Source organism: Petromyzon marinus, chromosome 70 (assembly GCF_048934315.1).
Source record: "Petromyzon marinus isolate PM22_M1 ecotype Great Lakes invasive population chromosome 70, UKy_Petmar_22M1.pri1.0, whole genome shotgun sequence".
NCBI classification, from domain to species: domain Eukaryota; kingdom Metazoa; phylum Chordata; class Hyperoartia; order Petromyzontiformes; family Petromyzontidae; genus Petromyzon; species Petromyzon marinus.
This window is the reverse complement of record NC_133736.1, coordinates 1,220,503-1,235,930: the sequence shown is the minus strand read 5'-3', so window position 1 is coordinate 1,235,930 and position 15,428 is coordinate 1,220,503. Positions and strand designations below refer to the sequence as shown.

The following is a 15,428-nucleotide window of genomic DNA, read 5'->3' as shown; positions in this document are numbered from 1 at the left end:
AGTAGCAGTGGTAGTAGTGGTAATAGTAGTAGTGGTAGTAGTACTAGTGGTAGTAGTGGTAGTAGTGGTGGTAGTAGTAGTGGTAGTGGTGGTAGTAGTGGTGGTAGTGGTGGTAGTAGTTGTGGTAGTAGTAGTGGTAGTAGTGGTGTTAGTGGTAGTAGTGGTAGTAGTAGTGGCAGTAGTAGTAGTGGTAGTAGTAGTGGTAGTAGTAGTAGTGGTAGTAGTAGTAGTGGTAGTAGCAGTGGTAGTAGTAGTGGTGGTAGTAGTAGTGGTAGTAGTAGTAGTGGTAGTAGTGGTAGTAGTGGTGGTAGTAGTAGTGGTAGTGGTGGTAGTAGTGGTGGTAGTAGTGGTGGTAGTAGTAGTGGTGGTAGTAGTAGTGGTAGTAGTGGTAGTAGTAGTGACAGTAGTGGTAGTAGTAGTGGTATTAGTGGTGGTAGTAGTAGTGGTAGTAGTGGTGGTAGTAGTAGTGGTAGTAGTGGTAGTAGTAGTGGTAGTAGTGGTAGTAGTAGTGGTAGTAGTGGTGGTAGTAGTGGTGGTAGTAGTAGTGGTAGTAGTAGTAGCAGTGGTCATAGTAGTGGTAGTGGTGGTAGTAGTGGTGGTAGTAGTGGTGGTAGTGGTAGTAGTAGTGGTAGTAGTGGTGGTAGTAGTAGTGGTAGTAGTAGTGGTCGTAGCAGTAGTGGTAGTAGTAGTGTAGTAGTAGTGGTAGGAGTAGTAGTGGTGGTAGTAGTAGTGGTAGTAGTAGTGGTAGTAGCAGTGGTAGTAGTAGTGGTGGTAGTGATAGTAGTAGTGGTAGTAGTAGTAGTGGTAGTAGTGGTGGTAGTAGTAGTGGTAGTGGTGGTAGTAGTGGTGGTAGTAGTGGTGGTAGTAGTTGTGGTAGTAGTAGTGGTGGCAGTAGTAGTGGTAGTAGTGGTAGTAGTAGTGACAGTAGTGGTAGTAGTAGTGGTATTAGTGGTGGTAGTAGTAGTGGTAGTAGTGGTGGTAGTAGTAGTGGTAGTAGTGGTAGTAGTAGTGGCAGTAGTGGTAGTGGTAGTAGTAGTGGTAGTAGTGGTGGTAGTAATAGTGGCAGTAGTGGTGGTAGTAGTAGTGGTAGTAGTAGTAGCAGTGGTCATAGTAGTGGTAGTGGTGGTAGTAGTGGTGGTAGTAGTGGTGGTAGTGGTAGTAGTGGTAGTAGTGGTGGTAGTAGTAGTGGTAGTAGTAGTGGTCGTAGCAGTAGTGGTAGTAGTAGTAGTGTAGTAGTAGTGGTAGGAGTAGTAGTGGTGGTAGTAGTAGTGGTAGTAGTAGTGGTAGTAGTAGTAGTGGTAGTAGCAGTGGTAGTAGTAGTGGTGGTAGTGATAGTAGTAGTGGTAGTAGTAGTAGTGGTAGTAGTGGTAGTAGTGGTGGTAGTAGTAGTGGTAGTGGTGGTAGTAGTGGTGGTAGTAGTGGTGGTAGTAGTTGTGGTAGTAGTAGTGGTGGTAGTAGTAGTGGTAGTAGTGGTAGTAGTAGTGACAGTAGTGGTAGTAGTAGTGGTATTAGTGGTGGTAGTAGTAGTGGTAGTAGTGGTGGTAGTAGTAGTGGTAGTAGTGGTAGTAGTAGTGGCAGTAGTGGTAGTGGTAGTAGTAGTGGTAGTAGTGGTGGTAGTAATAGTGGCAGTAGTGGTGGTAGTAGTAGTGGTAGTAGTAGTAGCAGTGGTTATAGTAGTGGTGGTAGTAGTGGTGGTAGTAGTGGTGGTAGTGGTAGTAGTAGTGGTAGTAGTGGTGGTAGTAGTAGTGGTAGTAGTAGTGGTCGTAGCAGTAGTGGTAGTAGTAGTAGTGTAGTAGTAGTGGTAGGAGTAGTAGTGGTGGTAGTAGTAGTGGTAGTAGTAGTGGTAGTAGTGGTAGTAGTGGTAGTGGTAGTAGTAGTGGTAGTAGTAGTGTCTGTAGTAGTAGTGATAGTGTCAGTAGTAGCAGTGTTGGTAGTGATAGTGGTAGTAGTAGTGGTGGTAGTAGTAGTAGTGGTAGTAGTAGTGGTAGTAGTAGTGATAGTAGTAGTAGTGCTGGTAGTAGTAGTAGTGTCTGTAGAAGTGGTAGTAGTAGTGTAGTAGTAGTGGTAGTAGTAGTAGTGGTAGTAGTAGTGGTAGTAGTAGTAGTGGTAGTAGTAGTAGTGGTAGTAGTGGCAGTAGTAGTAGTGGTAGTGTAGTAGTAGTAGTGATAGTGGTAGTAGTGGTAGTAGTAGTGGTAGTAGTAGTAGTGGTAGTAGTGTCTGTAGTAGTGGTAGTAGTAGTGGTAGTAGTGGTAGTAGTAGTGGTAGTGTAGTAGTAGTGGTAGTAGTAGTAGTAGTGGTAGCAGTAGTGGTAGTAGTGATAGTGGTAGTAGTAGTGGTAGTAGTAGTAGTGGTGGTAGTGGTGGTAGTAGTAGTAGTGTAGTAGTAGTGTAGTAGTAAGTGATAGTAGTAGTAGTGTAGTAGTAGTGTGGTAGTAGTGTAGTAGTAGTGTAGTAGTAGTAGTAATCGTGATAGTAGTAGTGGTAGTAGTGGTAGTATTAGTAGTGGTGGTATTAGTGGTAGTAGAAGTAATGTAGTAGGAGTAGTAGTATAGTAGTGGTAGTAGTGCAGTAGTAGTGGTAGTAGTAGTAGTGATAGTGTCAGTAGTAGTAGTGTAGTAGTAGTGATAGTGATAGTAGTGGTGGTAGTAGTAATAGTGGAAGTAGTGGTGGTAATAGTAGTAATGTAGTAGTAGTGGTAGTAGTAGTGGTAGTAGTGGTGGTAGTAGTAGTGGTAGTAGTAGTACTGTAGTAGTACTGGTGGTAGTAGTAGTGGTAGTAGTAGTAGTGGTAGTAGTAGTGGTAGTAGTGGTAGTAGTAGTAGTGGTAGTAGTAGTGGTAGTAGTGGTGGTAGTAGTGGTAGTAGTAGTAGTGGTGGTAGTAGTAGTAGTAATAGTGGTAGTAGTGGTAGTAGTGTCTGAAGTAGTAGTGATAGTGTCAGTAGTATTAGTGGTAGTAGTGATAGTAGTAGTAGTGGTAGTAGTGGTAGTGGTAGTAGTAGTGTAGTAGTAGTGTTAGTAGTAGTGATAGTCGTAGTAGTAGTGTAGTAGTAGTGTAGCAGTAGTGTCTGTAGTAGTGACAGTAGTAGTAGTGGTAGTAGTAGTGATAGTGATAGTAGTGGTAGTAGTAGTAGTGTAGTGGTAGTGTAGTAGTAGTAGTAGTGTAGTAGTAGTAGTGGTAGTGATAGTAGTGGTAGTAGTGGTAGTCGTAGTGGTAGTAGTAGTGATAGTGATAGTAGTAGTGTAGTAGTAGTGTAGTAGAGGTACTAGTGGTAGTAGTGGTAGTAGTAGTGGTAGTAGTAGTGGTAGTAGTGGTAGTAGTAGTGATAGTAGTAGTGGTAGTAGTAGTGTAGTAGTAGTGATAGTGATAGTAGTAGTGTAGTAGTAGTGGTGGTAGTAGTGGTAGTAGTAGTGGTAGTAGTGGTAGTAGTAGTGGTAGTAGTGGTAGTAGTAGTGATAGTAGTAGTGGTAGTAGTAGTGTAGTAGTAGTGATAGTGATAGTAGTAGTGTAGTAGTAGTGGTGGTAGTAGTGGTAGTAGTAGTGTCAGCAGTAGTAGTGGTAGTAGTAGTGGTAGTAGTGTAGTAGTAGTAGTGTAGTAGTAGTGATAGTAGCAGTGGTAGTGTCTGTAGTAGTGTCTGTAGTAGTAGTGGTAGTGTCTGTAGTAGTGATAGTAGTAGTAGTGGTAGTAGTCATAGTGGTAGTAGTGTAGTAGTAGTGGTAGTGATAGGAGTAGTAGTGATAGTAGTGGTAGTAGTGGTAGTAGTAGTGATAGTGGTAGTGTTTGTAGTAGTGTCTGTAGTAATAGTGATAGTAGTGGTAGTGTCTGTAGTAGTGTCTGTAGTAGTGTAGTAGTAATAGTAGTGTAGTACTAGTGATAGTGTCAGTAGTAGTGGTAGTAGTAGTGTAGTAGTAGTCGTAGTGTAGTAGTAGTGATAGTAGTAGTGTGAGTAGTAGTGATAGTGATAATAGTGGTGGTAGTAGTAGTGGTAGTAGTAGTAGTAGCGATAGTGGTACTAGTAGTGATAGTGTAGTAGTAGTGATAGTGGTAGTAGTAGTAGTGATAGTAGTGGTAGTAGTAGTGACAGTAGTAGTAGTGATAGTGTAGTAGTAGTGTAGTGGAGTGTAGCAGTAGTGATAGTAGTGGTAGTAGTGTAGTACTAGTAGTAGTGACAGTAGTAGTAGTGAAAGTGTAGTAGTAGTGTAGTAGTAGTGATAGTGATAGTAGTAGCATAATAGTAGTGTAGTAGTAGTAGTGTAGTAGTAGTGTAGTAGTAGTGGTAGTAGTAGTAGTGTCTCACAAGTACAGCAGGTGAGCGCGTGGTAATAGTGATAGTGGTAGTGTAGTAGTAGTGGTGGTAGTATTAATAGAAGTAGTAGTAGTGATAGTAGTAGTGTAGTAGTAGTGATAGTAGTAGTATAGTAGTAGTGATAGCAGTAGTAATAATAGTGATAGTGTAGTAGTAGTGTAGTGGTAGTGGTAGTAGTAGTAATAGTAGTGATAGTGTAGTAGTAGTAGTGGTAGTAGTAGTAGCGATAGTAGTGTCTGTAGTAGTAGTGTAGTAGTAGTGATAGTAGTGGTAGTGTAGTAGTGATAGTAGTGGTAGTGTAGTAGTAGTGATAGTACTAGTAGTGTAGTAGTAGTGATAGTGTAGTAGTAGTGATAGTGATAGTAGTAGTGTCTGTAGTAGTAGTGGTGGTGTCAGTAGTAGTGTAGTAGTAGTGGTAGTAGTAGTGGTAGTAGTTGTAATAGTAGTAGTAGTGTAGTAGTAGTGGTAGTAGTAGTGTAATAGTAGTGATAGTAGTGTAGTAGTAGTGGTAGTAGTGTAGTAGTAGTGTAGTAGTGGTAGTGTAGCAGTAGTGATAGTAGTGTAGTAGTAGTGGTAGTAGTGATAGTAGTAGTAGTGTAGTAGTAGTGTGGTAGTGATAGTAGTAGTAGTGTAGTGATAGTAGTAGTAGTGTAGTAGTGGTAGTAGTAGTGGTAGTAGTGTAGTAGTAGTAGTGGTAGTAGTAGTGGTAGTAGTGTAGTAGTAGTGGTAGTAATAGTAGTGTAGTAGTGGTAGTAGTGATAGTAGTAGTAGTGTAGTAGTAGTGGTTGTAGTGTACTAGTGGTAGTGGTAGTAGTGTAGTAGTAGTTGTAATAGTAGTAGTGTAGTGGTAGTAGTGATAGTAGTAGTAGTGGTAGTAGTGTAGTAGTAGTAGTGTAGTAGTAGTGTAGTAGTAGTGTAGTAGTAGTAGTGTAGTAGTAGTGTAGTAGTAGTGTAGTAGTAGTGATAGTAGTGTAGTAGTAGTGGTAGTAGTGTAGTAGTAGTGGTAGTAGTGTAGTAGTAGTGATAGTAGTAGTTTAGTAGTGGTAGTGATAGTAGTAGTAGTGTAGTAGTAGTAGTGATAGTAGTAGTAGTGTAGTAGTAGTGTAGTAGTAGTGTAGTAGTAGTGGTAGTGTCTGTAGTAGTAGTGGTAGTAGTGTAGTAGTGTAGTAGTAGTGTACTAGTAGTGTAGTAGTAGTGTACTAGTAGTGTAACAGTAGTGTTAGTAGTGTCTCACTAGCACAGCAGGCGAGCGTGTGTCCAGGGCGTAGTTATGTAGTCGTAGTGATAGTAGTACTAGTAGTGTAGTAGTAGTGATAGTAGTACTAGTAGTGTAGTAGTAGTGATAGTACTGGTAGTGTAGTAGTAGTAGTGTAGTAGTAGTGGTAGTGATTGTAGTGTAGTGTCTCACTAGCACAGCAGGCGAGCGTGTGTCCAGTGCGTAGTAGTAGTAGTGTAGTAGTAGTGTAGTAGTGATAGTAGTGTAGTAGTAGTGTAGTAGTAGTGATAGTAGTAGTGACAGTAGTAGTAGTGATAGTAGTAGTGTAGTAGTGATAGTAGTAGTAGTGTAGTAGTAGTGATAGTAGTAGTGTAGTAGTAGTAGTGATTGTAGTGTAGTGTCTGTAGTAGTAGTGGTAGTAGTGTAGTAGTAGTGTTAGTGTCTCACAAGCACAGCAGGCGAGCGAGTGTCCAGTGCGTAGTAGTAGTAGTGATAGTAGTAGTGTAGTAGTAGTGGTAGTGTCTGTAGTAGTAGTGTACTAGTAGTGATAGTAGTAGTAGTGTAGTAGTAGTGGTAGTGATTGTAGTGTTAGTGTCTCACTAGCACAGCAGGCGAGCGAGTGTCCAGTGCGTAGTAGTAGTAGTAGTGTAGTAGTAGTGGTAGTGTAGTAGTAGTGTAGTAGTAGTGTAGTAGTAGTGATAGTAGTGTAGTAGTAGTGATAGTAGTAGTGTAGTAGTGATAGTAGTGATAGTAGTAGTAGTGTAGTAGTAGTGATAGTAGTAGTGTAGTAGTAGTGTACTAGTAGTGTAGTAGTAGTGATAGTAGTGTAGTAGTAGTGTAGTAGTAGTGATAGTAGTAGTGTAGTAGTAGTGATAGTAGTAGTAGTGTAGTAGTAGTGGTAGTAGTAGTGTAGTAGTGATAGTAGTGTACTAGTAGTGTAACAGTAGTGTTAGTGTCTCACAAGCACTGCAGGCAAGCGAGTGTCCAGGGCGTAGTAGTAGTAGTGTAGTAGTAGTAGTGGTAGTAGTAGTGTAGTAGTGTACTAGTAGTGTAACAGTAGTGTTAGTGTCTCACAAGCACAGCAGGCGAGCGAGTGTCCAGGGCGTAGTAGTAGTAGTAGTAGTGTAGTAGTAGTGGTAGTAGTGTAGTAGTAGTACTAGTAGTAGTGTACTAGTAGTGTACTAGTAGTGTAACAGTAGTGTTAGTGTCTCACAAGCACAGCAGGCGAGCGAGCGTCCAGGGCGTAGTAGTAGTAGTGTAGTAGTAGTGGTAGTAGTGTAGTAGTAGTACTAGTAGTAGTGTACTAGTAGTGTACTAGTAGTGTAACAGTAGTGTTAGTGTCTCACAAGCACAGCAGGCGAGCGAGTGTCCAGGGCGTAGTAGTAGTAGTAGTGTAGTAGTAGTGGTAGTAGTGTAGTAGTAGTACTACTAGTAGTGTACTAGTAGTGTACTAGTAGTGTAACAGTAGTGTTAGTGTCTCACAAGCACAGCAGGCGAGCGAGCGTCCAGGGCGTAGTAGTAGTAGTGTAGTAGTAGTGGTAGTAGTGTAGTAGTAGTACTACTAGTAGTGTACTAGTAGTGTACTAGTAGTGTAACAGTAGTGTTAGTGTCTCACAAGCACTGCAGGCGAGCGAGTGTCCAGGGCGTAGCTGCCGTCCTGCTGGTGCACGGAGAGTCGCAGCAGCAGCTGCGGCAGCGCCTCCCCCTCCACCCCCAGCGCGTGGAGCCCCTCCAGGAGGCGCGCGTCCACACGCAGCAGCTCCAGCACGCTGTGACGCACACACACAGACACACACACACACACAGACACACACACACACAGGCACACACACAGGCACACACACAGACACACACACACAGACACACACACAGACACACACAGGCACACACACACAGACACACACACACACGCACACAGACACAGACACACACGCACACAGACACAGACACACACACGCACACACACAGACACACACACACGCACACACAGACACACACACACGCACAGGCACACACGCACAGGCACACACGCACACACAGACACACACACACAGACACACACACACACAGGCACACACACACAGACACACACACACACACACAGGCACACACACACAGACACACACACACAGGCACACACACACACGCACACGCACGCACACGGGGGGGGGGGGGGGGGAGAGTGGTAAGAGGGGGTTAAGGGGTGAGCAAGTGAGTGGCTGGGTGAGTGAGTGGCTGGGTGAGTGAGTGGCTGGGTGAGTGAGTGAGTGAGCAAGCGAGTGAGTGGCTGAGTGATCGAGTGAGTGAGCAAGTGAGTGACTAAGTGAGTGAGTGGCTGGGTGAGTGAGCGAGTGAGTGACTAAGTGAGCGAGTGGCTGGGTGAGTGAGTGGCTGGGTGAGTGAGTGGCTGGGAGAGTGAATGAGTGAGTGGCTGGGTGAGTGAGCGAGTGAGTGACTAAGTGAGTGAGTGGCTGGGTGAGTGAGTGGCTGGGTGAGTGAATGGTTGGGTGAGTGGCTGGGTGAGTGGCTGGGTGAGTGAGTGGCTGGGTGAGAGAGTGAGTGAGTGGCTGGGTGAGTGAGCAAGTGAGTGGCTGGGTGAGTGAGTGAGTGAGTGGCTGGGTGAGTGAGCGAGTGAGTGGCTGGGTGAGTGAGCGAGTGGCTGGGTGAGTGGCTGGGTGAGTGAGCGAGTGAGTGGCTGGGTGAGTGAGCGAGTGAGTGGCTGGGTGAGTGAGCGAGTGGCTGGGTGAGTGGCTGGGTGAGTGAGCGAGCGAGTGGCTGGGTGAGTGGTTGGGTGAGTGAGTGGCTGGGTGAGTGAGTGGCTGGGTGAGTGAGTGGTTGGGTGAGTGAGTGGCTGGGTGAGTGGTTGGGTGAGTGAGTGAGCGAGTGGATGGGTGAGTGAGTGGCTGGGTGAGTGGTTGGGTGAGTGAGCGAGTGGCTGGTTGGGTGAGTGAGTGAGCGAGTGGCTGGGTGAGTGAGCGAGTGGGTGGCTGGGTGAGTGAGTGGCTGGGTGAGTGGCTGGGTGAGTGGCTGGGTGAGTGAGTGGCTGGGTGAGTGAGTGGCTGGGTGAGTGAACGAGTGAGTGGCTGGGTGAGTGAGTGAGCGAGTGAGTGGCTGGGCGAGTGAGTGAGTGGCTGAGTGAACGAGTAAGTGGCTGGCTGAGTGAGTGAGTGGCTGGGTGAGTGGCTGGGTGAGTGAGTGAGTGGCTGGGTGAGTGGCTGGGTGAGTGAGTGAGTGGCTGGGTGAGTGGCTGGGTGAGTGAGTGAGTGGCTGGGTGAGTGAGTGAGTGGTTGGGTGAGTGAGTGGCTGGGTGAGTGAACGAGTGAGTGGCTGGGTGAGTGAACGAGTGAGTGGCTGAGTGAGCGAGTGAGCGGGACTGTGCCCTGCTCACCTGAACGGGTCCTGAATGTCCAAGTCGATGTTGAGGCCATTGATGAAGAGTGCCGACTCCCCTGGCTGGAGGCCCACGGCTCCCGAGAAGTACTGAGCAAAGACAAAGATCCCCCGTGTAGCCTCAAACAGACTGCTGGGGCAAGTGCTGTTAGTAATAGCGAGTAGCAGCAGCGCCTATACACAGACAAAGATCCCCCGTGTAGCCTCAAACAGACCGCTGGGGCAAGTGCTGTTAGTTAGCGAGTAGCAGCAGCGCCTATACACAGACAAAGATCCCCCGTGTAGCCTCAAACAGACTGCTGGGGCAAGTGCTGTTAGTAATAGCGAGTAGCAGCAGCGCCTATACACAGACAAAGATCCCCCGTGTAGCCTGTAACAGACTGCAGGGGCAAGTGCTGTTAGTAGCGAGTAGCAGCAGCGCCTACAAGGGCCAGCACGGAGGCCCAGCGCAGCAGGTTGATGGGCGAGCGAGTCGCTGGTGAGCGAGTCGCTGGTGAGCGAGTTTGGTGAGCGAGTCACTGGTGAGCTGGTGAGCGGGAGAGCTAGTGAGCTGGAGAGCTGGTGAGATGGTGAGCGGGAAAGCTGGTGAGCTGGTGAGCTCGTGAGCTGATGAGCGTGAGAGCTGGAGAGCTGGAGAGCTGGTGAGCTGCTGAGCTGGTGAGTTTGTGAGCTGGTGAGCGGGAGAGCTGGTGAGCTGGTGAGCTGGTGAGCTGGTGAGCTGGTGAGCTGGTGAGCGGGTGAGCTGGTGAGCGGGAAAGCTGGAGAGCTGGTGAGCTGGTGAGCGGGAGAGCTGGTGAGCGGGAGAGCTGGTGAGCTGGTGAGATGGTGAGCTGGTGAGCTGGTGAGCTGGTGAGAGCGTGAGAGTTGGCGAGCGTGAGAGCGGGCGGGCGACTCACTTTCTGGTTGTCTTCAATCTCCTTCCGGAGCTCGGGGCTCACCTGCGTCTTTGTCAGAGACCTGCGGAGTTGCAAACACCGTCAAGAGCCGACAGCCCTGCTGTGGTTAATGATGCGCTAACCACTTACCAGCTGCACGCAGACACACACACACGTGTACACACACGTGTACACACACGTGTACACACACGCACACACGTGTACACACACACACACACGTGTACACACACGCACACACGCGTGTGTACACACACGCACACACGCGTGTGTACACACACGTACACACACGCACACACGCGTGTGTGTACACACACACACACGTGTGTACACACACACACACACGTGTGTACTCACACACACACACACACGTGTGTACACACACACACACGTGTGTACACACACGCACACACACGTGTACACACACACACGTGTGTGTACACAGTAGTACCTGGCCTTGGTGGGAAAGTTCTGGCTGATGTCCTTCATGACTTTGAGCGCGTCCACTTTGGGAGCCGTGACGATCCGGGCAGCCGCTTGGAAGCTCAGGTCTGGGTCACGTGGGGTACAGGGGAGAGTGGGGGGAGGGTGACAGTGGCTCTGTGGGTGGGTGGCTCTGTGGGTGGGTCTGTGGGTGGAGGGTGACAGTGGCTCTGTGGGTGGGTCTGTGGGTGGGTGGCTCTGTGGGTGGAGGGTGAGAGTGGCTCTGTGGGTGGGTCTGTGGGTGGGTGGCTCTGTGGGTGGAGGGTGACAGTGGCTCTGTGGGTGGGTGGGTCTGTGGGTGGAGGGTGAGAGTGGCTCTGTGGGTGGGTCTGTGGGTGGGTGGGTCTGTGGGTGGGTGGCTCTGTGGGTGGAGGGTGAGAGTGGCTCTGTGGGTGGGTCTGTGGGTGAGTCTGTGGGTGGGTGGCTCTGTGGGTGGGTGGGTCTGTGGGTGGGTCTGTGGGTGGGTGGGTCTGTGGGTGGGTGGGTCTGTGGGTGGAGGGTGAGAGTGGCTCTGTGGGTGGGTCTGTGGGTGGGTCTGTGGGTGGGTGGCTCTGTGGGTGAGTCTGTGGGTGGGTGGCTCTGTGGGTGGGTGGGTCTGTGGGTGGAGGGTGAGAGTGGCTCTGTGGGTGGGTCTGTGGGTGGGTCTGTGGGTGGGTGGCTCTGTGGGTGAGTCTGTGGGTGGGTGGCTCTGTGGGTGGGTGGGTCTGTGGGTGGGTGGGTCTGTGGGTGGAGGGTGAGAGTGGCTCTGTGGGTGGGTCTGTGGGTGGGTCTGTGGGTGGGTGGCTCTGTGGGTGAGTCTGTGGGTGGGTGGCTCTGTGGGTGGGTGGGTCTGTGGGTGGAGGGTGAGAGTGGCTCTGTGGGTGGGTCTGTGGGTGGGTGGGTCTGTGGGTGGGTGGCTCTGTGGGTGGGTCTGTGAGTGGGTGAGTCTGTGGGTGAGTGGGTCTGTGGGTGGGTCTGTGGGTGTGTGGGTCTGTGGGTCTGTGGGTGGGTGGGTCTGTGGGTGGGTGGGTGGGTCTGTGGGTGGGCCTGTGGGTGAGTCTGTGGGTGGGTCTGTGGGTGGGTGGGAGGGTCTGTGAGTGGGTGAGTCTGTGGGTGAGTGGGTGGAGGGTGGGTGGGTCTGTGGGTGAATGGGTCTGTGGGTGGGTGGGCCTGTGGGTGGGTGGGTCTGTGGGTGAGTAGGTCTGTGGGTGGGTGGGTCTGTGGGTGGGTCTGTGGGTGGGAGGGTCTGTGAGTGGGTGAGTCTGTGGGTGAGTGGGTGGAGGGTGGGTGGGTCTGTGGGTGAGTGGGTCTGTGGGTCTGTGGGTGGGTGGGTGGGTCTGTGGGTGAGTGGGTCTGTGGGTCTGTGGGTGGGTGGGTGGGTCTGTGGGTGGGTGGGTGGGTCTGTTGGTGGGTGAGTCTGTGGGTGGGTGGCGATGGGTGTGTGGGTGGGTTGATTGGGGGTGGGTGGGTGTTTGGGTGACTGAGTCAGTGAGTCGGTGAGTGAGTGAGTGAGAGAGTAAAATAATGAGTGGGTAATTGAGTGAGTGCATGAGTGAGGGTGAATGCATGAATGGGTGATTTATTGGGTGAGTGAGAAGAGCTCGAATGCATGAGTGGGTGATTGAGCAGGGCGAGCGAGCAGGCGGGAGAGTTCCGTCTGCTCACGGGAGTCGGCACCCGGTCCCTAGCCGACACTCCGGCGACACAGCCAAAACACCGGACCGCCAAAACCCAGACCCCAAAAAAGTTGACAACGCGACGGGGAAGAAAAATTCACGGCTAACGGGAGCGAGAGAGCGGCCTGAGCAAAGGGCGTGAGAGAGTTTGCCGTAGCCGCGAGCGTGCCCCTGTGCGATATTTCTAATTGCCAGTAACCACGGAATGAAATATTAAGCGGTAGGTGCTGTTGCTCCCCTTTATCCCTGGCCGCGCTGAAACCGGAGTCGCGTTGAAGATGTTCAAAACGCCAAGTGGATTGCAGCTCTTCCTGGTTCTTTCGGTGAAGTCGCCACGTAGATAGGGAAATAATTAAATGATAAAATATTTGTCGAGCGTTACAATAAAATTCTCACGACGTTTCGGCCACAACGCAAGCAGCCGTCCCCCCGGGTGAAGGAACAGAGCTGTCGGATAGACGGCGCTCCTAACGGACACCGCTAAGCTTTTTATATTACCGAGTGCTTGTGTTGTGGTCATCGCAAACATGACCCCTTGTACAAAGGTGTCAGTTTTGGTGCCAGATCAAAGGGTACAAACCTATTGCTATATCTTGCGACTGGCAAAGGAGGTCTCATAATGTAAACGCTTACACCCGAGCCCTCAATAACTCTGATGGTGCGCTGTTTTTTGAGTCGTACGCCTTTTGGCGTCTTCTGGTCCAACACCAGTGGAGACTTAAGGGCTCTAGGAAAAGCCGTCTCGGGTGTGGACCAATCAAATTCAAGGACAGTGCCAATATCATTATCAGAGTTGTCTCTTTTTCTTTGCATTTGGGCTGCTTGTGTTGTGGTTATTGCAAACATGATGCCTTGAATAAAGGTGTCAGTTTTGGTGCCAGATAAAAGGGTAAAAACCTGTTACTACTGCTAAGCTTGGCAGCGTATTTTAAGCTGGGTGGGAGGAGCAGAGAGCCTAGACAAAGGAGTTTACATATCAACAGAGGAATTTAGCATGTTGATGACAAATGCAGATATGGGGTTAGTCACTCCTTGCGGAGTGTGTCGGCAGTGGGAGGGGGTCTCAAACCCATATTATGCTATAGTGTATTATGTATCAGTAATACATTACACATTATCAGAGTTGTGTTTTTTTGTTTGCATTCCGACCGCAGGTATTGTGGTCAATGCAAACATTGACCACAAGGTGTCGGTTTTGTTTCCAGGCAAAAGGGTAAAACAAAAACAATAATCATATTACCCTAAACTCGCTGGCCCATCCGATCGCAACGCAAGCGAACGTCATCGGGTGGGACGATGAGAAAGAAATAAACAATAACCACTCTGCGATCGAAACGTCGTGAGATCGCCTGTCTTTCCCGCCCCACGTGGCTTTAGCCGATAGAGCCCCAAGAGACGCGGAGGGATTTCCCGCAGGCACGAAAGCTTCGAATCGAGATACTATCGGTTCTTTCGCGCGTAATGATAGTACGGTAAAAGCTTGGGATCTGCGAGCACAATTCGTTCCGGGGAAACGTTGTTTGTAATCCAAGGCGCTCGTACGCCGGTCGTGGTGATCACGTGACGCTCGGCAGACGAAGCGCGTCACACGTGCACTGCCCGTGCCGCGAGACCCCCCCCCCTCGCTCGTTTTTATCAAATTAATATTTATTTAAAATTTTTGATCGTCTTGCAAAACACTCGCAGATACCAAGTTACTCGCAATCCAAGGTTTTACTGTACTCATGACGATAATAATGGCGACTATGATGGCGACAGAAATGGCGACTATAATGGCGACAGTAATAGCGACAATAATGGCGACAATATTGGAGACAATAATGGCGACAATGGAGACAATAATGGCGACAATAATGGAGACAATATTGGAGACAATATTGACGACAATATTGACAATAATGGCGACAATATTGACGACAATAATGACGACAATAATGGCGACAATATTGACGACAATATTGACGACAGTAATAGCGACAATATTGACGACAATAATGGCGACAATATTGACGACAATATTGACGACAATAATGGCGACAATATTGACGACAATATTGACGACTATAATGGCGACAATATTGACGACAATATTGACGACAATATTGACGACAATAATGGAGACAATATTGACGACAATAATGGCGATAATAATGGCGACAATATTGACGACAATAATGGAGACAATATTGACAATATTGACGACTATAATGGCGACTATAATGGCGACAATAATGGCGGCGTGACGCTGCGCTGTCTTTGATTGGTCGTGTACCCTGCATCTGCCACACTTTGAGCGGAGACATCTCATTGGTGCTCTCGATCATGTGACTCCGCAGCTCGTCCAGCCGACTCCTCATGTCGGGGTGCAGGTGCCTGCCGGGGGGGGGGGGGGGGGGGGGGACACGCAACGCACACGCAGGCAACACGCAACGCACACGCAGGGAACACGCAGCATACACGCACGAGATCAGCACACGCAACACGGAGCAAAATACACACGCGGATGGGGGTGTGTGGGGGTGTGTGGGGGTGTGTGGGGGGTGGGGGTGGGTGGGGGGTGGGGGTGGGTGGGGGGTGGGGGTGTGTGGGGGGTGGGGGTGTGTGGGGGTGTGTGGGGGTGTGTGGGGGGGTGAGGGTGTGTGTGGGGGTGTGTGGGGTGTGGGGGGTGGGGGTGTGTGGTGTGTGGGGGGGTGGAGGTGGGTGGGGGGTAGCTCCCTACTTGAGCTTCCCAAAAAGGAATCCCTGCACCTCGTCCACCTCGTCCTCCACGTCCACCACGCTCGCATTCACGCCCGCGTCTGCCGAAAGAACATCGTCGCCATCATCATCACCCTCATCATCATCATCGTCGTCGTCATCATCATCAACGTCGCCATCATCATCACCCTCATCATCATCATCGTCGCCGTCACTGACTTCATCATCAATGACATCATCAGTCGCAGGGTGGCGGTGGTGGAGGTGATGGTGGTGGAGGTGATGGTGGTGGCAGTGATGATGAAGGTGGTGGTGATGGTGGTGATGGTGGCGGTGGTGGTGATGGTTGTGGTGGTGGTGATGGTGGTGGCGGTGGTGGTGGTGATGGTGGTGGAGGTGGTGGTGGTGATGGTGGTGATGGTGGCGGTGGTGATGGCGGTGATGGTGGCGGTGATGGCGGTGGTGATGGTGGTGATGGTGGTAATGGTGGCGGTGGTGATGGTGGTGATGGTGGCGGTGGTGATGGTGGTGATGGTGGCGGTGGTGGCGATGGCTGAATGTAACCCAGTACTGTGGCGGCTGCAGTAGCGAGGGTTGGTGGCTCACACGCGGCTGGGTGTGTGTGGACTAATCTCCATCTGTTCCATCTCGCTCCCTCCTACAGCAGTGTGTGTGGACTAATCTCCATCTGTTCCACACTCTCTCTGCCAACAGACACAGAGTGTGTGAACTAATCTCCATCTGTTCCATCTCACTCTCTCCTACAGCAGAGTGTGTGGACTAATCTCCAT

The 15,428-nt window shown here is 49.6% G+C and overlaps 1 protein-coding gene across 1 annotated transcript in view; it reads right to left on the bottom strand.

Moving 5' to 3' along the window:
• The window catches only part of LOC116958063 (UDP-glucose:glycoprotein glucosyltransferase 1-like), a 71,086-nt gene that overhangs the window by 32,284 nt on the left and 23,374 nt on the right, over positions 1–15,428 (bottom strand). The window contains exons 8-13 of the mRNA XM_076055173.1: positions 14,660–14,738; positions 14,213–14,313; positions 10,254–10,353; positions 9,806–9,866; positions 8,908–8,999; positions 7,135–7,288 (exon numbers count right to left, since the gene is read on the bottom strand). Of these exons, the coding sequence (XP_075911288.1) occupies positions 7,135–7,288; positions 8,908–8,999; positions 9,806–9,866; positions 10,254–10,353; positions 14,213–14,313; positions 14,660–14,738 (587 nt within the window). The remainder of the gene's footprint in view (positions 1–7,134; positions 7,289–8,907; positions 9,000–9,805; positions 9,867–10,253; positions 10,354–14,212; positions 14,314–14,659; positions 14,739–15,428) is intronic.